Raw genomic sequence first — 25623 nt, 5'->3', positions numbered from 1 at the left:
GAGACCAAGCACCTACCTGAGACCACTCACTGTGCTAAACATTCTACACGCATTATTCTTATTTAATCCTTGTAACACATTGTGGTAATAAGATTAATCCTATCTTAGAGATGAGGAAACTGAAGCTTAGAAAAGATAAGTAATTCACCCTAGGTCTAAGCTTACAAAATTGAACAAGACTAAGAAACTGTCACTGTATTAAAAGTTTGGGAGATCTTGTGAAACTTTCAGAATGAAAATGAGAAGAGAAATGGAAGGAACAGATATAAATTTTTCTTTCAGGAAATTTGTGAACAGAGAGGGGAAAAATAAGTCTCGAGGGTGGGAGCAGAAAGAGCAAGACACTCTGAGGGCACAGGGTCTTTATAAGTTTAGGTATACCAAGTATGGTTACATATTATGTAGTCTGGCCATCGATCCTGCAATCTGCCACCAGCCAAGGAAAATGCCCACTGCCATAGCTAGAGAAATCAACTCTGGTATGAACTGGGAGCAATAGGAAGCAATGCCAGAAACGGAAGTCATGGCTTGTATACTAAAATTTAGGTGTAATAAAGGGTGGGTTGTTTTATGGAATTAGCCTGGAAACCTAACACCATTAAAAAAAAAAAAAAAAACCCTAACACCATACATAATACTTTCTATGGGAAATACTTTTGAGTATTAAACAACCACCTTACAAACTAATTTAAATGCAACCCAGTCATGAGAACTATATATATATTGCCCATACCCAACCTGTTGCCGTCGAGTCGATCCCAACTCACAGCGACCCTATGCCCATACCTAGGACCCCATTAAGGCATGTGAGGGCCCTAAGCCCCTCCTCTGCTTACTCACACGTTCAAACGGGGTATGTGAGTTACACATATACATGTACATACATGGGTTTGTGTGTGTGTCTTAGCTATCCATGATGTAACTTCTTTTTTAAATGTAACTATAATATTTAGCAACTGAACACAAAAGTGGCATATGCCACTTTAGTGGAATGAGATGAAACGGGATTATAAAATTCTTAATGGATGTGGGGTACTAAGATTTTTACTATATATCACATTTTCTAGAAAAGGAATATTCTACATATTCTACAACAAAGAAAATGAGTCAGTTCCCTTCCACTGCGGCACTCGCTTTTCCTTGTGTCCTGTCTGCTTGGCATCTACGAGCTGTTTGCTTTGGACAACTGGTGCCTCTGTTTTGCTGATGCCCTAAGCACGTGCTTACCTTGCTTACTGAGTAATCCATCCCTGCCAGTACCCCGTTCTGGAAGGGTCAAGAACAATGTATTAGGAATAGCTGTTACTGTCACCTGCCTAGTATTCTGTTCTCTGAAGCAAGTCACAGGATTACAGAACACCCAGGAGCAAGCAGACTGATCTTTCTCAAAAGAAAAACAATCTTCTTAATGTTTTACTCTAAAAAAAAAAAAAAAAAATCAATGATACTTTGAGACAAGTGGCTGGTCATTATTTTTCTCCCCACAGCTCCCTCCCCTTCTTCTACCTACTAAGGAAAAATGAAAAAGACAATCTGGAAACAATTAAAAGGATTTAAAAATTATTTACTCTTTGCTTTTATTACAATAAATATTTATCAGTAATAGAATTAAACAATTTTAAATTAAAACCTACTGCATTACTTTTGGGTTTCACAGCAGCAGAAACAAACACAAATCCAGTTGAAAGGGCAAGGCTTCCAGGATCCAATAATAAGCAGCAGTCAGGTCTTGATTATCTAGGCTAACAATAGGGAACAGTAATACCAATAATGCAAAAATAACATTGAAGTACACTGTTGAATTCTATCTGTACATCAATCTGAGACTTGACCACATTCTGGCTAAGTAATTTAAGCAAGCTGTGAAGCCTTGTTTCAGCAAGAGCTAAAGCGCTGCCCCCAAGCCCATGAGCACAACTGCCTCCTGGCCAGAAATAGGCCCCATTATCACTCAGACCCAGCAGCCTCAGCCCTGGGAGAAGCATCCACCTTTCTCAAAAATGGTCTTTCTGCTCACACACTCCTGGGGAAAGAGAAATGGAAAGTGACATATTAAAGGGCCTTTCCTGGGGAACGAGATGAACTGGAAGTAGGAAAGACCGTGGCTCCAGATCAGGAACAGGCGTCACAAAATTAGGGGCCACGTGCAGATTAAGCCAACATTTTGGTGATAATCTAGACTGCATGTATATATGAATATACCATACATCCATATGTACAGAGAATATGTGCGTACATATTAAATATTTATATATACACATGCCACGCAAACCCAGATAAAATAAATGCTACATTATTTACTATGAACACAGCCAAGTTCTGGACAGAACAATTACTAATATGTTTAATTAAGCTACTTGAAAAGGAAAGTAACATCTTATGCTCTTCATCTTCCTGATATATTCTACCGAAAGCAAACATACTCCAGCTGCTCAGGTGGAGTTGTCTCTAGGTACCTGAGAAGGGATGGAAGTGTTCTCTTGTTTTACAATACTAAAGAATGCCAACTGCAACAGGACCAAGCTAAATAACTCAATAATCGATTTGGCCATGACTCCTGCAAAGTATTCTTAGTCACAGGGCATGAAAGCCTACTCAGAAAAGTATCAAGTTCTTTTTCTACAAGTGGCTACAAATTTATTATGTTACAGTGTGGGGCGGGGCAAGGAGGAGCAAGGAGTTGACACCTTGGCAATTTATTGTCTTCCCCTTAACCCAGGAGGAAATGCTACTTAAAAAAAACTTAACATTGAAACTTGGGAGTTTAATACTGAATTCTGCTTTCTTGGCACATTTTGAAATAAGCAAACCATTACATGTAGCTGGGTCTTTGTGTCTTAACTATCTGCTCTAATGTGACAAGTTATCTAAGCAAAACCATCTACATGTTAGCGTTGCAGGCAGTCTCAATTAGCAGTTATTAAACTCAAAGTCTGATACTGAGTGATAACAGTAATTCAAAAAGATTTATAATGCAGAATTCATAGATCCGGCAAAATTAAAACAGGCCCCTCTTGGAAACCCTATGGGGCCGGTTCTACTCTGTCCTACAGGGTCGCTATGAGTTGGAATTAACTCGACAGCAACAGGTTTTTATAACCTTGTGACATTAAGTACTAACTAAATACATTCTAGGTCAAGAACTTATTCTTTAGATATTAAAAAGTACCTGTTAAATATATCAGAATCTAAAACTTACTGTGAATTGTACTTTTAAGTCTAAAATCAATTCTAATTTTGACTGTTACCCGTAGAAACTGCTCAAGAGAAGACCTCAGCCAAAGAAGCAGAAGCACTCACAGCACTGGGTCACTCCCTGTGTCTTCAATACTGTCTCTAATGTCAGTGTGGCATTTAGGTACTCTATGACCATGACCCAATAGGTGTGCTTTAAAAACACCACCACTCAGATTTAGCCCAGCTTTCTAAGAATGATACTATGAAGAGCAAGACAATGTAAATGGTCTGTGGAAGATCAGAACAATTCTTCTGTTGTGCCCAAACGGATCTTCCTATAGAGGCAATCCCTTCTAAAACGATTCTAAAAGCAGTCCATGTGCTGCCACTTTCCAATTCTGGGAACCTGGCCTTCTGACCAAATGCAACACAGGCCTTGGTTCAGGCTGCCTGCGACAGGGCTAGAGACAGCAACAATTCTTTTGTTACCCTAAATACTAAAAGCAAGATCTTGCTGCTCATTTCAGAGCAGAGCCCTGCTTAAAAACAAAGAACAGCTCCATTACTATCCCTTGAGTATCTGTTTATTAAAGAGCAAAACATACTACCAGCATGCAGATTAAAAAGGTTACATTCATTTTGCCCTATAGAAACACTAGAAATGAGTTCGCCAACAAACCCAATTTCCATGGCTCCATGCTAGGAAGAAGCAAACATATCACCACTTTCTCTGGAAAAGTTAGACAGCTTTGATTTATTATATACCCTAAAGTAACTGCCTGCCAATATGTCAATCATTTGTACCACTGTCAGAACTAAAATCTACAAATTACACAGGTTGCATAATTAATAATGGAAAATCAGAAACTTACTTAAGCTTCCTAAAATGCACAGAGCACCGTACTTTCAAGTATCACAGTGATTAATTCAATACCATTTTACTGTTAAAACTGTCACTTTAAAGGTATGTCAAAGTGCTTCAAATGCAACATACTAGCTAAAAGTCTTCCTGGAAGGTTCTAGCCCTGGCAGCTAACTTAGTAAGGTTAGTCACCCACAGGGTGTTCAAGATACCTCATGGGACAACGAAAATTCTGGTGTGACCTCACAAATTTCCTAGAGTATTTAATCAAGTTCCAAACTGAGGTCAAGATCAAGGCCACTCGGAACATAGGAATCCGCACAACCAAAGATTTGTGTCTGACTTTTTGGCTCATTTTGGAACCAAAGTCAAAAGTTTCATCCCATCCTGTTTACTTTGTTCCATCTGGCACATTCTTGGGTCCTTGACTAGTCAAGAGATCTAAGGCGATCAAGGAGTTCTGAATGTTGTAAGACCTAGAGGCAAGCAAGGCCTGATGGGGCCGTCTCTGTTCTAGGTAGTAGTTGATTAAGAGGAAACTCAAGCGAAGAATGAAAAGGGAGAATTACAAATATGCCTCCAGTTAAAACACAAAGAGGAAAACAATTCTTTGACTCAAACACCTTCTGATTATCTTTTTGATTCTCCAAAGTCTGCTCTAGAAAGCAAGGTACATTCCAAATGTTTTTTGGCTGACTACAAAATAAACTGATTCTTTGAAAACAGAACAGTTAGAAAACTTTCAATCCATAGGGCACTAAAGCAGTCACTTCCTCCCTTTAAAGCGGACACTAGGGCGCCTTTTTCCTTTGTATACTCCCTCTATGCCAGGGCGCCTTTTTCCTTTGTATACTCCCTCAATGCCCGGGCGCCAGGCCATGACCAATACTCTTTTGCTTATCTATTTGGAATTTGGACAACTCTAGACACGCAGCCCTCTTCCCAATACCTCTATATTAGAATAAATGACATGTTGGTAGTAGTACTGTAACATCCTTGGCCAAAATCAACGTTTAATATTCTTTTAAAAATTAGAATAAAAAGTATTTTAATCACATTACTAAAATGCCAGAGAATATTTCATTTTCCATTTGGAAGTAACTCTATTTGTCTTAAGACTAAAATATACCACCATCTCTATCCATTAGTGGAGGAATGATGTTTTCAATTGTGATCGTTTTAAACATGATTATTAAAGGACCACAAAAGGCAGCATTAGCATACTCTATCCAGGGTTTTTAAAACATTTCTCTATTCCATGACCCCCTCGAGTACAGGGGAATTATTTCCTGATAAGCCTGAAAGGACATTTTTTCACACTATAACCTTTTCAGAGGCTTCTTACACGTCTATGTGACTTTGGTCGGCAGAAACACAATGCAGATCTCTGGCCTGGCTAAGGCACTCTATTCTGAAATGTACAGATAGCATGCACGCGTGGCCAACCATGCCACGGCTCCCCAAAAGGCAGCTCAGTGTATACTGGGGAGAAAGGCCAGGGTGTGAACTCACCCCCAAAATATCATGCATAAGCCTGAAAGAGCTTTTATACTTTGGAAATGTTACGGTAATTGGCATGACATAAATATGTAGGACTATTTGTAATTAAGTCCTGCCTCAGCTGCTGTACATAAACAAATGGGGGCTTTCAAGATGCACGGCAGACAAAAACAAGAAAAAGGGCAGAACACTAAAGATTCACAAGTCCACAGTATTCTGAAACAGCTAATTGTTCAGTTTTACGTTCACTTGTTGGCAGCCACCCTTCTTTTATCTAATTTTATCAATAAAACTGACTCTGGCATAATTTTTTACCACCATAGGAAACATGTCGTAAAGTATGGGCACAAAACATTTTTCAAATAAAATCAATGCAACAGAAAGACAGCAGAAACACACTCTGAGGTAAAATGGCCCCAAGATTATAGGACATGACCCTTTTGCCAGAAGTAAAAGGTATTTTTACTATACTGTACACACTGAAAAAAACCTGTGGTCCACATTTGTCATTTTATAAATATTTATCACTACTTTTCTTATAATACAAATTTCATTCCTGTGTACAAGGTAAACAAAACAGTAAAATGATCCATCTAGAAACCTTAAAACAGAGCTTTTTTCCTACCCCAAATTAGCACTTTACCCAGTTCAATTTTACAGATGACACAGAAGAATGTACACAAAAAGTAGCTACCTTCACTTAATTGGTTCATTCCCTGACCTCCATGATGGCAATTTTTTATTTTTATTTTTTTAACAAACATGGGATTACTCCCCCCTTCTCCTGCATCCATTCTCATCTATTTTCAGTGTCCTTTTTTGTCTCAGAGAAAGCATACCTCAACCTTTACAATTTTTTAAAATGAGTGTGGAACCCTGAGCTAGCTCCTTGACTCCTCATTTCTGATAACCTGGATGACAATGATTAGAATTCACAAATTTAAAAAATGAAAAATCAATTACATAGTTATTTTTACAAAGCAGCAGACTGAAATTTAACAAACATTACAGTAAATTTAACAATGGTCATGTTCATAGATAAATAATGGTTATGAATTTAATTACATATCAACACAGTGGTGCCTACTTTATCCAAGTGCAACCTGTCCAAAAAAAAGGGTTTAAGATACACTCTTCATTCAAGCACAAACTTCATTCAGTGGAAAATAAAAGAAAATCAGCATGTAAATTTCACCACCACCAAACTAAATGGTGACAAAGTTAAAAAAACAAATAGAATATCCACACTGATGAAAAGATGTGATCTATAAAACAACCACACTAAAGTCAAAGGAATTTTTATGTTTGTAAACCTCAAAAGTTACTCCAAGACATATTAAAGGCAGTACATACTCAGTAAGGCATATGTATCAAAAATTTTCTTCAAGTGGGAGAAATGGGCAAGTTGAGAGAGTTTCTCTCTGCTTAATCCTGTATGAAACAAAAAACACAGTGCCCATCCCATCCCACAGAGAGAGAGAAGAGAGAGAGACAAGGGAATGGCAAGTTGAATCAGAAAACTAATTTTGGTCAGAGTTCATGAGATTCCTAATACCGAATTCATTTTATCTTATAAGGTACTTTATCTGCATTCTTCACAAGTAATTATCATTAGACTGGGACTGTCACGTGCATTCATACAATCATGGTTCACAGGCACCAAATCCTGGCAATCTGCAGCTGAGGGGGAATCTACATTGAAAAAATAAACATTGCTAATGGATGGCTTATAATTACAACCCATCTGTACGAAGCCTCAACAGAATATTTTTCTTTAAAAGAAATTTAAGCCATTTATCAAGATCTGTTTCATAACAAAGAAGGCCAGAATATTAGAGAATCTAAATATATATACTGGCTGTCTTAGCAATGTGAGGACAAAAGGCGTTTCCATGGGAAAAAGAAACCAGTTTTTGACAACTGTATATTGTTCTGTAATCATCTGGCATCTCTTGCTGAAGGTAACTTGCGCTTATCTTTTCTCTATATTAGATTTGGGCTCCGGATAGCTTCCACAGCTAAAGACCTATCACAAAGTACCAAATATAAAAACGTATTGTGGTTTTCTGAATGTTATCAGTGTTTCTGGACCAATTTGGGGGTTTTAAAAAATAAAAGCCAAGCATTAACTCTGTGTGAACTAAACCATTATGGACTCATGAAGTTAAAACCACTAGGAAACATTCTGCTGGTCTAATGTACATTATGCTTAACCAAAAAGTCACATGGTTTTATAAAACATAAAAGAAACTAGGAATTAGTAGGCCCAAAATTCCACAAATTCAGATAGTATAAATCATTCCTGCTGTCCAAGTACCACACACACTGAGTTCCCATGTCTGTCAAGCAGATCGGTTTAGTTCAATGGTGATGAGTGAAATATTTACAAGCATCTTATATACAGTACTTCTTTCTGTAGATTACAGGCCAATCTTGTTTTCTTCCATTCCTAGTCAATCTGAGTTTGGTTTCCTCAATGAGAAGGGGTAAATCTGGAAATGGCTGCTCAGCTGCTTTACCTATAGAAAATGAGAACACGAGGCAGTGAGAAGATGTGCCTGATTATTTTTTAAAAGGTACACAGAATCCACTCTCTAGAGGTAACAATTCACTGACATAACAAACATTATCAGAAATAATGAAGAGGTTTTTCTGGAGTAGGATAGTTACAGTAAAAGCTAGACAGCTACATGAGAGTACCAGAACTAACCCTGGGAGAATGAGGACTTGAACCTGGGTCTACCTAACTCCACAATCTAGTCTCTCCCCATCTCTCCAGGCTATACAAAATCACATTATTATCTACTGAAAAACCATTACAAGAGACACTGGAAACTGTTCTTCAGGCATGTGACTGATGAAATAGCAAAGGGCTGAGTGTTGATATAAGGCATATAATGTTAAATTTGCATAAATAAAAATATACATGATTATGTCTTATATTACAATTCATCAGACTTACAGTTTTTTACCATACAATTTCATTTATTTTGTTCTAACTAATGAGGGATACTTTGGGGAGAAACACTAAGGAAACAAGTCTAAGTTTGGCAGCATGTACAAGGTATAAAGCTGTTATCAAGCATGACAAGTGCTCCCTATTCTAAAGATATGTACAAAAATACCAAAGTATATTTCTCAAACTGATTCACAGCAGGGTTCCTTTAAAAACAAGCATACTGAATAAAAATATTTTAAGAGCCATAAAAATGTGAATACCTTTTTACACAATCCTATTTCTATGAAATTATCCTCAGAAAATATAACAAATGAAAGAAAAAAATTACTCTAGATTGTTCACTCCATTATTTATAATGTTGAAAATTTGGAAACAACCTAATGACCAAAATAATTGGGTCATGACTAAGTAAAATTGGGTAATTACTAACTAATCTCCTTGATGGAATACTGTAAGGTAATTAAAAATCACAGTTATGAAACCAGGTTAAAATATGTAAAATAATCAGAACAGAATGTTAAGTAGGGGAAAAAAAGAAAATAAACTCCATGGGTTCTGATTTTCATTTTATTATATCCATCTTAGCCCACTCTTCCTAAAACTAGTCTCTTATTTTTAGAAGAGAATATTAAAATGTGCAGGATGCTTCATAAGTCCATGCTCTTCTATATTTCTCCTTATTGTGCTCATTATTTCTGCTGATGAGGGCTTAGGAATAACAAAGTTGAAGTTATGCCTCAAATAATACAAAATTCTTCCTTTAGTCTAAAGTTCTAAGCTCCATTATCATAGTACTTACAGAATTGGGGAATAAACCAATTTCAGTTTTTTTCCAAATTATGTTAAAGAGCAATAAAAATGCCCCTAAAGCTAAAAAAAAAAAAAAAAGCTAAAGAAGTGAAAAAATAGTTATCAACAAATGAAACTATCTGTTCCCATATAATTAAAAGCACAAAATACAATTGTACTCACCAAGAAAAACAATATACATTTCTACCCACCTGAAAACAAGAACTAATTCCTTATGATATTATCCAGCTTTAAAATCATTTGTAGTTACTATATTCACTAAACAAACAATATCTGAAATTACATACCTGGATACTATTCAAAATTTAAAGAATATTCCACAATCCTTCCAGCTACTATAATAAGCAACTTTCACTTGAAATTTTCCATCTGCTTTCCATTATTTTTAAGAATCATATGGAACTAATTTTGCTCTTGATTACTCACCACTTGCACTCCATAATGGATGTGGGCCAGAGTGAAAGCAGTTGTTAACATATAGAGGAGAACGCTCTCAGTGTGAGAAGAGGCTACTCCTAAGTACACCACCACGACAACCAAGAAGAGTGGAACGAGCAACCAATTCAAAGTGGGGCACCGAGTACTGCTCATTTGACAAACAATCAGCTGGCACTTGAAGTTGGTAAAAAAGAAAATTTAGTTAGTGAAGCACTTCTACAACTAGTCACTCTGACATTCAAAACGCATTCAAGCATCCAAGCCAACACATACAGTAGTTCTCAAAGGCTCAACTGTCTGCCTTCCCTCACCCCAAACCCATACATAGGCCCTCTCTGAATGTGTGTCAGAAGACACTGGCTATAAGGCATTCATCCACTGGGTAAGTTTGAATAAAGTAAGTTTCTTCCCATTTTAAGAGTCTATGATACCTGTGGGGAAAAAAAATTCAAAACAGTCTCCCATGCTGCTACACAACTAAGTTTCTTCATGGCAATAATGAAGGAGTGCTGCCTCCAATTCAGTCATGTTGCCACAGCGACACCTCAGCATCACTTTGGTTCCCTTTCTCTTTAATAGCTAACTCAAATACGGTTTTAGTTTTTCAGAGAGCTTTTTTATACAACGCATTAATGCTTCCAGATTTTTAAACCTGTGAAATCAATGGGACTTGGGGTATATATTAAACACATATTACAGACATGGAAACATAAACTCACTGGCTAAATCTAAAATACCAACTTACTAAGGACCTGACCAGACCTGGAGCACAAGCTCTCTGACTGTGGGAACTGTCAGGGTCTTTTATAAACTCTTCCTGATCTCTCCTTCCTGTCTGCTCTCTTGCTAGGCCATAACACAAAAAGGAACTCTTAAAAATACACTGTATTTATTGCAAAGTTTTTTATGCTGTTCTTAAAAGTCAGTTGATTAAACAACTGTATACATGTATGTGTATGTATAGTCTTTCTCAAGGATCCCTTCCAAGCTCCCTAAACTGACCATCAGATCACAGCCATTTCAACCACACTGTTAATAACATTTAGAACGTGAAGGAAATCTGTAAATTATTCCATGAAGTTTTCAGCAGTCAACCAAAACAAAAAAGTCCACCATGGTTCCAAAATACAACTGTAGTCCTCAAATCCCATTAGTTTCAAAGGACAAAACAGTTTTCAGCATGTTCTAATTCTTCTTTCAAATTTCTAATGTAAAATATCTTAAATGAAAATCTGCTTATTGTAATACTATATAAAATTTCTCATATCAACGGATAAATGGATAAACAAAATGTAGTACACATATACAATGAAATATTACTACTCAGCCATAAAGAGAAATGAAGTCCTGATACATGCTACAACATGGATGAACCTCAAAAACATTATAATTAGTAAAATAAGTCAATCACAAAAGGACAAATACTGTATGACCTCACTTATATAAAACAAGGAGAATAGGCAAATGTATAGAGACCAGTTTATCAGTGGTTACCAGGGACGGGGGGAGGGGGAGGGGGGAGTTACTGTTTGCGAAGCAATAAATTTCTGTTTATGGTGATGAGAAACTTGGCATTGATTAATGTAACCGACATCACTAAGCTGTACAACTGAAAAGGTTGAATTGACAAATGCTGTGTTCTATATGTTTTTACAATAACAACAAAAGAGCAGCTGCTGCTAACTGTTTATATACAATGAAACACCTCATGGGATTTGTTTTTTGGTTCAGAGGTTTACAGTCATGGTTTTGTGGGACATTCCAGTTAACTAGCCTAATATGTTTTTAGTGTTTCTGTTCACTGTGTAGTAGTGCCTGGGGTCTTAAAAGCTTTCAAGTAGACATCCAAAGTACAACATCTGGTCTCTATTCCTCTGGAGCAGGAGAGGAAGGAGAGTCAGGAATTGGAGGAGGAACTGGAATGCATGTCTAACTGCCTCCATGAACAGCTGCCTCCTTTGCATTGAGACCAGAACTGGATGCAGCCTGGCTACCATTACTGAATGCTTTGATCAAAGACTCTACACAAGAATCCTGATCGAAGGGGGAAAATGTGGAACAGCATTTCAAGTTTTTACAGAATCCAGACTTCTGGATTTACTGAGGCTGAATGAATCCCACTCCAAAACTACTGACCTTGGGAAAAAAAAAAACTGAACCCGTTGCCATCAAGTTGATTTCGATTCACAGTAACCCTACAGGATAGAGTAGAACTGCTCCATAGTGTTTCCAAGGAATGGCTGATGGATTCGAACTGCTGACCTTTTGGTTAGCAACTGTGGTCTTAACCACTGCACCACCAGTACTTCGGAGGTAGTCTTTATACCGTAAACCTTAAATGGAAGCTATCCCCTGAAGTCATCTTTAAACCAAACAAAAAAACCATTGCCGTAGAGTTGATTCCAACCCATAGGGACCCTACAGGACAGAGCAGAACTGTCCCATAGTTTCCAAGGAGCAGCTGGTGGATTCCCACTGCCAACCTGTTGGTTAGCAGCCATGCTCTTAACTACTGGGCCACAAGGGCCTCAAACCAAACCAAACAATTAAAAAAAAAAAGGTTAGCTTAATTAGTAAAGGATATTTGCCTTGAACATTGTGCTCTATTAAAGAATTATCTATATGGAATCAAACTGACAAAAACTAGATAAGAAGTTTAGGGGGCAGTGAGTATATGTTAATAGTGGTGAAATAATTTGGAAAAGGATATCGAGAATGGTGATACAACTTGAAGAATGTAACCAATGTCACTGAATTGTATATGTAGAAATTGTTGAATTGGTATATGTTTTAATGTGTATATTTTCACACACAAAAAAAAGATTTCTCAAGTTATCAAATTCTGCCATATATTATGATTTTTAAAAGAAAAAAGCTTACAGTGATGTTGGCAAAGGCTGTTCCAACCATAAAGTAGAATATTCTAGGATGTATTTCTAAAATATCTGAAGGTGACCAGAGGATCCACGCTGTAGACAAAATGAAGAGCAAACATGGAGAAAAGAAGGGAACCATAGCTTCATAGACTGAATTGTGTTTCAAGGTGTTATTTTTATAGCCTCTGGAAAAAAAAAAAAAAAACAAGCAATGCAAAAAAATACTATTACATATAAAAAGTACATTGTATAGTACTTTGTAGTTTTCAAAGTACTTTCACATTTGTTCTCTCATTTTATACTCACAATAATCCTATGGCATAGGCAGAACCAGCATTATTAACCCCATTTTACACATAGGGTAAGTGAGGATGACAGAACTTACATAACTTGTTACCGAGTGGAAGGGCAAGGACTAGAACTGAAATCTATTGACTCCTGTTGTTCGTTGCCCTTGAGTCGACTGAGACTCATGGTGACCCCCACGTGTGCAGAGCAGAGCTGCTTCATGTGGTTTTCAAGGCTGTGACCTTTCAGAGGCAGATTGCCAGGCCTGTCTTTCAAGGCACCTCTGGACAGGTTCGAACCACCAACTTTCAGCTAGTAGTCGAGTGTTTAATATTTGTGCCACCTAGGCACTTCTACTCCCAACTATTTTTTTCTCTAAACCAAACTATCAAATGTTGAATTAGGAATGTCTTTGGCCTTTTATTTATGAGATTATATTCTAACAGGGAGATGAAATAAACAAAAGACAATATTAGATGAGTAAGTCATAGGTACTACTGAGATACAAAGTGATAAGTGAGAACTACATTAAAGACTGAACTGAGAGTTCCAATACAACACGTTAGCTCCTCTAAGCACACAGGAGGTAATCAAAATTTATGTTTGCTAATCTGAACTAAGCCTCAAATTTTAGTCTTGATTCTGCCACTGATTACATGACCTTGGGCAAGATGTTGCCCAATCAGGACCTCGCAGATAAGGAGGAAATGATTCAAATAATCTCTAAGGCCCTTCCGGCTTTACATTTGATGGCCTCTGTGATGACTGCCAGTTGCAATAGGGAAGATTCATACAGTTGGCTTGACATGATGAATAAAGATTCTGCAAGAAAGCTTTGCAGAAAGTACAGAAAGTATTTCAAGTAAACAGTGGGAGCAAAATTACTGAGGGAGAGAAGAGCAAAATATATTCAGGACATATTAAGTAAATTCAGTGTGGCTGAGAAAGGTGAAAAAGTGTCACAGATCAGAGAAATGAAACTCCACCCACCCCACCCCTACCCCTGGCAAGACATTCCACATAGTGTTATTTGGGAAGGGCAGCTTCAGAAATTTTATTTTATGACTATGCTATCTAAACTTAAAGATAATCAATTTATAAAACAGAATGTCAATGTAGCAATATTCAGCAGGAATGTACTCCCTCCTGGTGGAGAGATTCACTCACAAAAAATGACCAATTAGAAGACTGTTTGGTGAGCCCAAAACTCTAACAAAGGAACTAGTGTCCTTTGTGTTATGGTCGAACGAACTACATGAGCAGTTCATAACCCAAAAACCCACTGCCGTCAAGTCGATTCCAACTCATAGCGACCAAAAGGACAGAGTAGAACTGCCCCATAGTTTCCAAGGAGCGCCTGGTGGATTTGAACTGCTGAGCTTTTGGTTAGCAGCCCTAGCACTTAACCACTATGCCACCAGGGTTTCCGAGCAGTTCATAGATACCCTAAATTATTCTAAAACTCATTCTAGATTCAAAATACAGGTTTCACGCTCTTTGCAAAACGCCCAGACTCCAAAAGAAAAAATTGGTCCTTAAATTCATCTAAATAACTATTTCCAATGATTTTCGTATTTCTTATCCAATTAAAAAATAAACACTTACCTGAAAATGTTTAATAAACTCATTGGTAGAGTCACACATAATGCACAACCTGAAGGGAAGAATAAAATTAAAATTACCATGAGTTGTTATTCAAGAGTGATCATTATAACTGAACACATACAAAATATGCAATATTTTTAGACCCAATAATTTTCAGGTTCAAGTTTATTTCTACAATGAAATTAAATACATTTCTGAACATTTACACCCTGAAGAGTGGCAGTACAGTTTGGTGACATGGAGCATAGACTCAAGGAGCCAAAATGGGCTTGAATTTTGACTGTGCGGACAACTTTTCAGTGCCTCAGTTTTCTCTTTTATAAAATAGAGATAATAGTAGTACCAACCCCACAGAGTTTTGAGAATTAAAATTTACTATACATAAAGATGGAATCCTGGTGGCTTGGTGGTTAAGAGCTTGTCTGCTAACTAAAAGGTCGGCAGTTTGAATCCACCAGGAGCCCCCTGAAAACCATATAGGGCAGTTTTACTCTGTCCTATAGGGTTGCTATATGTTGGAATTGACTCGACAGCAACAGGTACACATAAAGACACCTGCGACAGTGCCTGGCACACAGTAAGCTGCACAACAAGTGGGGACTCCCAGGACGGGGGATGGTTAATGCACCCTGCTGCTTCCCATTTATATCCATCTTTACCTCTCTAGCATTTTCAATTTCAGCCCCTTCTCCCAGCCCTATTGGTTCTTTCCCCTCAAACCTATAAATAAGAATGGACTTTCCAAGAAACCCTTCCATTGGTTCTGCTGCCCTCAATACCCACCATCTTATTCTTCTATTTCCTATCACTTGCACACTTTTCTGTTGCTTCAATTCCTCGGCACTCTTTTATTTGTTTTTCTCCCCTGATTCTGCAGAAATTATACTCTTGAAATTTACCAGCTCTCCTAAATGATCAAATTCACTCAACATTCTCACTCACTGACTTCTAAGCAAATGGATTTGTTGATAATCCACTAATTGCAATTCTCTCTTCCTTCTGCCTTTATGATTTCATTCTCTCAATGTTCCTGTTAGCCATTCAACCATTACATTTTGTGTCCTTTATTGCCAACCCTTCCTCCTGTATATTCCTAACTGGGCATTCCACTGTGTTTATATGCTCCCTCAGTGACCTATGAATCTTCTCTTTGAACTACAAGCTTCCAGCAAATGACTCCAACATCTAGTTATGTAGCCTCAGGCAAATCAGACAACCTCTCTGAGCTACAGATTCCACAGTTGTACAATGAGGATGAGTTAAATGATTTCCTAGTATCACTTGTGGCTTTAAAATTATTCGATTCTATAATCTACAGAAATGTAATTTCCTCATTTTTCTCTCTTTCAAACTCTAAATCAATACATCTGACAACTTTCTAGACACTCACATTTAGATGTTTCACTGTCACTCAACGTATTAGCCCTAGTTTGCCCATTCCTGACTCCTGGTGACTATACTTGGCTTGGGGAATTAATGCAGCTATGACCTTACGGATCAAAAGCAATTCTTACACCAATTTGCTAAAAACCAATAAAAAAAGACTGAAAATCCCCAAATAGAAATCTTATCTCAAAAGGTGAATTACTCTGATACTTCCAAACTCAACTGGGAGTGTCCCAAGTTAGAGGACCTTAGAGGAAAAGGAAGAAGACAAGCTGAAAAAATTATCACAATCATTTTTTAAAAAAGGAACCAATGTCCTCAATGTCCCTAGAAATTTTTGGCAGCAAAATTATCCCATGTCGAGCTGCAAAGTCCTGGAGGAGAGCCGGGATTAAATGAATTAACCCAGAACCACTTGTAGCTCTGGGGTGTTAGACTGTGGCAAACTTGCAAAATATTTGCTACCAAAAGTATTCTGAGTTTCAAGTCTTAAAATAGTTCTGTCTTAAGCAGAGGAAGCATGAACTTTATATAGATTGCCAAAGTGAAAAACTGCATCTTCTGCTTCTTTGTTAAACAGTACTTAAATACCTGAAATATATCCTATACAGAGAACTGAACTGTGAACTTAAAAACTTATCTATCAAACTCTATATTCCGAGAATATAATAAGAGTGATGGAACCTACACATACGCAGACCTGCTTTCAGTACCACCGTAACTGAAGACCCAGACTTCATAATACAAGAAACTTAACAGCTACAGATTTTCTACAGAATAGTAGTAGTCATAAAAAGGACTGAATGGAATGAATGAGACACAATCCAAGGATAAGATGGTCACAAAACATATTCTGGTTCTGCACATTTCCAGGCATGTTTATTAAATAAGAATTTCAATTAAAACCGCTGAGAAAAAGTACCTTAAGGAAAGTAAAAAGACAAACTAAGCTGGCAAACAAGAGACCCCAGGCAACATGATGAAAAAGACAGAAACTAGAGGAGGTTCTATTCTTGAAAAGCAAAGCTCCTCTTGGTAAGGTCCGAGTTTGCTATATCTTTCACCAAGCATCCTTCCAGTCTGCACTCAGTTCCATCTGCAAAAGGCCAAAGTCTTACTGACCTGAGCTATCAGAGGACAGAACAAAGGGCTGGCAGAGCAACTAAAGATTTAAGAGGTGGAATCTTGGAAGCAAGGAAACCACAGAATATTATTTCTTTTTAAAGCTGTATAAATAATGTTATCCAGCTATAAAAAGGCAGAAAATACCGATACATGCTACAATGTGGATAAACCATGAAAACATTATCCTAAGTAAAAGCCAGACAGAAAAAGCTTTGCAATGATAAAAAAAAAAAAAAAAGTTCCAGAATTAGATAGTAGTGATAGTTGCACAACATTGTGAATACACTTAATGCCACTGAATTACACACTTTAAAATGGTGACAGTGGTAAATTTTATATTATGCATTATTATCAGAACAATTTCTTTTAAAAGGAACCAAATGGAAATTCTAGAGTTGAAAAATCCAGTAACTTAAATGAAAAAATTCACTAGAAGGGCTCAACAGCAGATTGAATCAGACAGAAGAAAAAAGCCGTGAACTTGAAGATATATGAATAAAAATTATCCAATACAAAGAATAGAGAAAAACATTTTTAAAAAATTAACAAAGACACAGAAAATTACCTGCAGGACAATATCAAGCAATCTAACAGTTGTGTAAGTGGAATCCCAGAAGAGAGAGCGAAGAAAGAGTGGCTAAGGGAGGCAGAGCCAACATGGCGCTATATAGACAGATGCACCATGCCGTCCCTCCACAGCAAAGACCCAAAAAACTAAGTAAAACAGAGACAAGCATCAAATGAACAGATAAAAAGAACTCAATCAAGCACCGAATGTAACAAGAAACTGACAGAGAACAGAGAGTAAGGAAAGACACAGAGTGTAGTTCCCGTATTTAGCTAACGCAGAACAGGTTCTCCATTTTGGACTCCTATCAGAGGTAGGCAGACAAAGAATATGGAAAAGCAGCTTCATGTGGCTCCCAGCAGGAGACAGAGCACACAGTAACCAGTGACACATGCTTTCCCACCCTCAACCCTTCTTTCTACTGCTTGGCCTCCACCGCTTCCCAGCAGGCCACAGTCACTCGGCCAGGCGGTGTCGGCTCTGTGCCACTTGATTCTCCCCACCCACACCAGCTGGCTCCTTTAGTGCCATTTCTTTGTTGCTGTTGTTGCTCTTTTCGGCTTCTTTTGGTTTCTTCCCTCTCACCTCCTCCCCCCCTCCTTCATCTTGAACACCTTGCTTCATGTGCCATCTTTGCTTCTTCACAAACTGTGAAGCACCATTTGGCTGGGGAACTGCTTCCCTGGTCTGCACGGCCACACTGGTGGGCTACCTGGGCTTTTTTTTCTTTTCTTTTCTCCTTTTTATTTTTCTTCATTTCTCGGTTTCTTGTCTCTCTTTACTTACCTTCTTTTCCTGTCTCCTGAATACCTGGCGCCGTATGCCATCTACGTCCCTTATAGCCTGGCTGTACTGCACAGCTTGGGGCCACTTCCACAGTCTGCACAGCCACACCGGTGGGATCTGTGGGGCATTTCTATTTTTTGTTGTTATTGTTTTCTTTTCCTTTTTGTTTTTCTTCATTTCTCAGTTTCTCCTCTCTCTCTACTTACATTCTTTTCTTGTCTCCTGAATACCTGGTGCCCTGTGCCATCTCCACCCCTTCTAGCTGGACTGTAGTGCACCACTTGGGAGCCACTTGCCCGGTCTGCACAGCCGTGCTGGTGGGATACCTGGGGGCATGTCTTTCTTTTTTTTATTTTATTTTTAATTATTTTCTTTCCTTTCTCTTTCTTCCTTTTTATTTTTCTCCATTCCCCAGTTTATTGTCTCTACTTTCCTCCTTGTCTCCTGAACCTGGCGCTGTGTGCCATCATCACCCCTTCTAGACGGACTGTGTCCCAAGGCCTGGGAGCCACTTCCCTGGTCGCCAGTGGGATCCCTGAGGGCATTTCTTTCCTTTTTTTAAAAAAATTTTATTTATTTTTTTCTACTTTTCATTTTGCTTTTATTTCTCAGTTTCCTGCCTCTCCACACCAACAGCAGGCTCCCTCAGCACTTTCGTTTTTTTCAGCTCCTGTTTCTCTCTCTTCTCTCTCATACCCAGCTTAACTCCACACATCACAACCTCCTCCCTCCCTCTCACCTATATGCACCGTGCACTGAACATTGCACGCACGAGCAGCAGAGGCACAGCCAACCGGAACCTGCCCTGCACCGACCCCTGGCCTGCCCTGTCGGCCCCAGTATGTGCCAAAAACAACTCATCCCAGCCCCCCTTCTTCAGCTGGACCTGCCCTGCTGCACCACAGCTGAGCAACTGGCCTTTCCCATTGGACAAGAAGGTGAAAAGTACGATGCCCAGAAATGAGCAAACAAAGAACACACAGCCCGCCTGCTCAGACATAACCAAATAAAACAAAAAAGCAGGACAAAACAAACAAATCTATAATCAATAAACAAAGAAAATAACTACTGAATGTCCTGAAGACAGCAGATGATACTAAAACATAAGAAACAGAACAGGATGGTTCCAGTAGGTGTCAAAAATAAACTGCCAGATAACCTTCCAGTAGAAGAAAAGGTGCTTGAACTACCTGATATGGAATTCGAATCTCTAACATTCAGAGCTATCCAATAGTTGAAGCAAAAAGCAGATAAAAATGAGGAAAAAATAGACAAATTCATAGAAAAGGCAGACAAAACCATGGAATAATTCAAGGAAATAATACAAGAACAAAATCTCAAAATAAATCCACAACTAGAAATCATACAAAAAGAACAACTAGAAATTTAAAAGACAACAAGATTTCAGAAATGGACAGTGTCCTCAGGAGGTCTGAGAAGCAGCTTTGAAACACTAGAAGACAAGATCAATTAAAGAGAAGAGAAATACTTGCATACCACTTTGTTTGAGGAAAAATCAGAAAAAAGAATGAAGAAACTCTGAGAATAATATGGGATACAATCAAAAGCAAAAATCTTCGAGTGATCAGAGTTCCAGAACAGGGGGAGAAAACAGAAAACATGGAGAGGATCACTGAAGAACTGCTGACAGAAAACTTTCCTAACGTCATGAAGGATGAAAAACTGACCATCCATGCGCTCAACAAACCCCATATAGGATAGACCTCAAAAGAAAATTACAAAGCATATCATAATCACACTCACTAAAACCAAAGACAAACACAGTCCTGAGAGCAACTGGAGAAAAACAAAAAGTCACACACAGAGGGGAAACAACAAGACTAAACTCTGATTATTCAGCAGAAACCATGCAGGCAAGAAGGCAATGGGATGACTTATACAAAACCTTGGGAAAAAACTGCCAACCAAGAATAATATATCCTGCAAAACTCTCATTCAAATATGACGGTGAAATCAGGACATTTCCAGAAAAAGAGAAATTAAGGGAATATGTAAAAACAAAACCTTACTTAAAAGAAATATTAAAGAGAGTCCTTCAGTTTGAGAATAAACATCAGACAACAGCCTGAATCTAGGATGCCGAGATAGCACCAGCCAGATGCCAACCTAGAAAATGAACTCTTAAGGACTATTCAAAACTAAAAGATTTACAACAGGGAACCAGAGAGGTTAATCTGTAAATGACAACAACGTCAGGACAATAAGAGAGAGAACAAACAAGGTAGGTATAAAACTTTCTAATAGAGAGGGAGCAAGGCGATACCAAGTAATAAAAGACTGGTTCAAAACTAGGAAGATCAGGGTAAATTTCAAGGTAACCACAAAGAAAGTTAACAAACCTACCCATCAAGATAAAGAAAAACAAAGTCTCCGTAAAAAACAATATCTACAAAAACAAAAGAATTGAAAAAAAAAAAATCCACAAACAGAATTCAGCATAGGACAGTAAGAGAAACAAAGAAAACATCAGCACCACAAAAAAAAAGAACTACAAAATGACAGCAATAAATTCACACCTATCAATAATTACACTGAATGTAAACGGCCAAAATACACCCAAAGACTGTGACAAAATGGATAAAAAAATAGGATCCATCAATATGCTGTTAGAAGAGACACACCTTAGAAAGAAAGATGTAAATTTATTAAAAATCAAAGGTTGGAAAAAAATAGACCAAGCAAACAGCTACCAAAAAAGAGCAGGAGTGGACCAAAAGCAAAGAAGTTTCCGGGATAAAATGAATGCTTCAAAGGTCAGCGGAGCAAGCGCGGGGGTCTGCGGAGCATGGTTTGCGGGGACTTCTAAGTCAATTGGCAAAATAATTCTATTATGAAATCATTCTGCATCCCACTTTGAAATGTGGCGTCTGGGGTCTTAAATGCTAACAAGCAGCCATCTAAGATGCAGCAATTGGTCTCAACCCACCTGGAGCAAAGGAAAATGAAGAACACCAAGGCCACACGACAACTAAGAGCCCAAGAGACAGAAAGGGCCGCATGATCCAGAGACCTACATCATCCTGAGACCAGAAGAACTAGTTGGTGCCCGGCCACAATTGATGACTGCCCTGACAGGGAGCTCAGCAGAGGACCCCTGAGGGAGCAGGAGATCAGTGGGATGCAGACCCCAAATTCTCATAAGAAGACCAAACTTAATGGTCTGACTGAGACTGGAGGAATCCCGGCGGCCATGCTCCCCAGACCTTCAGTTGACACAGGACAGGAACCACCCCCGAAGACAACTCATCAGAAATGAAAGGGACTGGTCAGCGGGTGGGAGAGAGATGCTGATGAAGAGTGAGCTAATTATATCAGGTGGACACTTGAGATTGTGTTGGCAATTCTTGTCTGGAGGGGGGATGGGAGGATAGAGAGAGAGGGAAGCCGGCAAAATTGTCAAGAAAGGAGAGACTGAAAGGGCTGACTCAAGACGGGGAGAGTAAGTGGGAGTAGGGAGTGAGATGTATGTAAACTTATATGTGACAGACTGATTGGATTTGTAAACGTTCACTTGAAGCTTAATAAAAGTTATTATAAAAAAAAAAAAAAAAAGAGCAGGAGTGACAATACTAATCTCAGATAAAATAGACTTTAAAACAAAATCCACCGTAAGGGACAAAGAAGGGCATTATATAATAATTAAATGGACAATCCATCATGAAGACATAACCATCATAAACATCTACGCACCAAATGGCAGAGCTCCCAAATACATAAAACAAACTCTAACAGCACTGGAAACAGAAACTGACACTTCCGTAATGGTAGTAGGAGACTTTAACACACCACTCTCGGTAAGAAACTCGACAAAGGTACAGAAGATCTAAAGGCCACAATCAGTCAACTTGAACTCATTGACATATATAGAACACTCCACCCAACAGCTGCAAAGTACACATCTTTTCCAATGCACATGGAACGTTCTCCAGAATAGACCACATGTTAGGCCACAAAGCAACCCTCAACAAAACCCAAAACACTGAGATAATGCAAAGTATCTTCTCTGATCACAATGCCATCAAAGTAGAAATTAACAACAGGAAGTGCAAGGAAAAAAATCAATTACATGGAAACTGAATAACACCCTGCTTAAAAACCACTGGGTAATAGAGGAAATCAAAGATGGGATAAAAAAAATTCCTAGAATCAAACAAGAATGAAAACACATCATACCAAAACCTTTGGGACACAACAAAGACAGTCCTCAGAGGTCAATTTATAACATTGGATGCATACATCAAAAAAGAAGGGACAAAATCAAAACATTAGCTACAAAACTCAAAGAGAAAGACAACACCAAAAGAAGCCCACAACCACCAGAAAAAAGGAAATAAGATCAGAGCAGAAATAAATAAGAGAATAGAAAAACAATCGAAAGAATCAACAAAACCAAAAGTTGGTTCTTTAAAAGGATCAACAAAATCAACAAACCACCGGCTAAACTGACAAAAGAAACACAAGAGAGGACACAGAGAACTCAAATAAGAAATAAAATGGGGGACATTATAACAGACCCAACTGAAATAAAAAGTACCATAAAAAACTATACTCCAACAAATTTGAAAACCTAGAGGAAATGGACAAATTTCTAGCTACACACTACCTAACCAAACTAACACAAATGATGCTGAAAATCTGAACAGACCCATAACATGAGATTGAAAAGGTAATAAAAAAAACTCCCCCCCCAAAAAAACCCTAGCCCAGATGGCTTCACTGGAGAGTTCTACCAAACATTCAGAGAAGAGCTTACAGCAGTACTATTCAAACTATTTCAGAACACAGAAAAGGAGATGACACTTCTGCGTTTATTCTGTGAAGCTAGCATAGCCCTGATATCAAAACTAGGCAAAGACACACACAATAAAAGAAAATTACAGGCCAATATCTCTCAGGAATATAGATGCAAGATTTTTCAACAGAATTCTAGCCAATAGAATTCAGCATCATATAAAAAAAAAAAAAATACACCACAACCTGGGGACCATGGTTTCAGGGAACATCTAGGTCAATTGGCATAACAAAGTTTATTGAGAAAAGGTTCTGCATCCCACTTTGGTGAGTGGCGTCTGGGCTCTTAAAAGCTAGTGAGCAGCCACCTAAGATACATCAGTTGGTCCCAACCCACCTGGGGAAGAGGAGAATGAAGAACACCAAATCACAAGGAAAATATTAGCCCAAGAAACAGAAAGGGCCATATAAACCAGAGACTCCATCAGCCTGAGACCAGAAGAACTAGATGGTGTCCGACTACCACCAACGACTGCCCTAACACTGAACACAACGGAGAGTCCCTGACAGAGCAGGAGAAAAGTGGGGTGCAGAACTCAAATTCTAGTAAAAAGACCACACTTAATGATCTGACCGAGACATGGCCCCTGGACTCTCTGTTAGCCCAAAATTAAAGCGATTCTCAAAGTCAACTCTTCCGATAAAGATCAGACTGGACTATAAGACACAAAATGATACTCATGAAGTGTGTGCTTCTTAGCTCAAGTAGATACATGAGACTAAATGGGCAGCTCCAGTCCAGAGACAAGAAGAGAAGGCAGTGGGATAGGAGCTGGTTGAATGGACACAGGAAATCTGGGGTGGAAAGGAGGGGTTGTGCTGTCACATTACAGGGAGAGCAACTAGGGTCACATAACAATGTGTGTATAAATTTTTGTATGAGAAACTAACTTGAATTGTAAACTTTCACTTAAAGCACAACAAAAAATTTAAAGTGGGGCGGGAATAATATACCACAACCAAGTGTAATTCATACCAGGTATGCAAGGATGGTTCAACATTAGAAAATCAATCAACATAATCCACCACATAAGTAAAAGAAAATAATCATATGATCACCTCAATCGATGCAGAAAGGCATCCGACAAAGTTCAACACCCATTCGTAATAAAAACTCTCAATAAAATAAGCATGGAAGGGAAATTCCTCAACATAATAAAATGCATCTGTACAAAACCAGGAAACCCTGGTGGCATAGTGGTTAAGTGCTACAGCTGCTAACCCAAAGGTCGGCAGTTCAAATCCACCAGGCACTCATTAGAAATTCTGTGGGGCAATTCTACTCTGTTCTATAGGGTTGCTGTTGAGTTGGAATCGACTCGACAGCATCAGGTTTTTTGGAGTATATAAAACCAACAGCCAATATTATTCTTGATGGACAGAGGCTGAAAACATTTCCCTTGAGAACAGGAAAAAGACAAGCAGGTCCTTTATCACCACTCCTATTTAACACTGTACTGGAAGTCCTAGCTAAAGCAATAAGGCAAGAAAAAGAATAAAGGGCATCCAAATTAGTAATGAAGAAGTTAAACTGTCCCTATTTGCAGATGATATGATACTACACATAGAAAACCCAAAAGACTCCATGAGAAAACTACTGGAACTAATAGAAAAATTCAGCAGATAGCAGGATGTAAGATCAACATAAAAAAATCAGTTGGATTCCTATACACCAAAAAAGTGCATGACAAAAAGGAAATCAGGAAAACAATACCATTTAGAATAGCCCCTAAAAAAATAAAACACAGGAATAAATCTAACCAGGGATGTAATAAAAAGAAAACTACAAAACACTACTGCAAGAAACCAAGAGAGATGCATAAATGGAAAAACATACCATGCTCACGGATAGGTAGACTCAACATTGTGAAAATGACAATCCTATCCAAAGCAATCTACAAATACAATGCAATCCTGATCCAAATACCAACAGCATTCTTTAAAGAGTTGGAAAAACTAATTATTAACTTTATATGGAAAGGGAAGAGGCCCCAGATAAGTAAAACACTATTGAAGAAGAAGAAAAAACTAGGAGGACTCAAACTACCTGACCTGAGAACCTACTATACAGCTACGGTAGTCAAAATAGCCTCGTACTGGTACAGTGACAGATACTGACCGATGGAACAGAATTGAGAACCCAGATGTAAATCCATCCACCTACGGTCACCTGATCTTCGACAAGTGCCCAAAGTCCATCCAACGGGGAAAAGACAGTCTTTTTAACAAATGGCGCTGGCAAAACTAGATGTCCACCTGCAAAAAAATGAAACAGGACCCATACCTCACACCATACACAAAAACTAACTCAAAATGGATCAAAGACCTAAATATAAAACCAAAAACTATAGAGATCATAGAAGAAAAAATAGGATCCACACTAGAGGCCCTAATACATGGTATTAAAAGGATACAAACCGTAAGTAACAAC

At 38.3% G+C, this 25623-nt stretch overlaps 1 protein-coding gene across 1 annotated transcript in view; it reads right to left on the bottom strand.

Moving 5' to 3' along the window:
- Window positions 1-655: 655 nt before the first annotated feature.
- Window positions 656-25623, bottom strand: part of SELENOI (selenoprotein I) — a 50861-nt gene continuing 25893 nt past the window's right edge. Inside the window, exons 7-10 of the mRNA XM_010591975.3 lie at window positions 14516-14564; window positions 12627-12807; window positions 9735-9920; window positions 656-8058 (exon numbers count right to left, since the gene is read on the bottom strand). Of these exons, the coding sequence (XP_010590277.2) occupies window positions 7960-8058; window positions 9735-9920; window positions 12627-12807; window positions 14516-14564 (515 nt within the window). The 3' untranslated portion in view covers window positions 656-7959. The remainder of the gene's footprint in view (window positions 8059-9734; window positions 9921-12626; window positions 12808-14515; window positions 14565-25623) is intronic.

The sequence above is a fragment of the Loxodonta africana genome, chromosome 12 (assembly GCF_030014295.1).
Source record: "Loxodonta africana isolate mLoxAfr1 chromosome 12, mLoxAfr1.hap2, whole genome shotgun sequence".
Classification (NCBI taxonomy): Eukaryota; Metazoa; Chordata; class Mammalia; order Proboscidea; family Elephantidae; genus Loxodonta; species Loxodonta africana.
The sequence above is the reverse complement of the archived record's forward strand: the minus strand, read 5'-3'. Positions and strand labels throughout refer to the sequence as shown.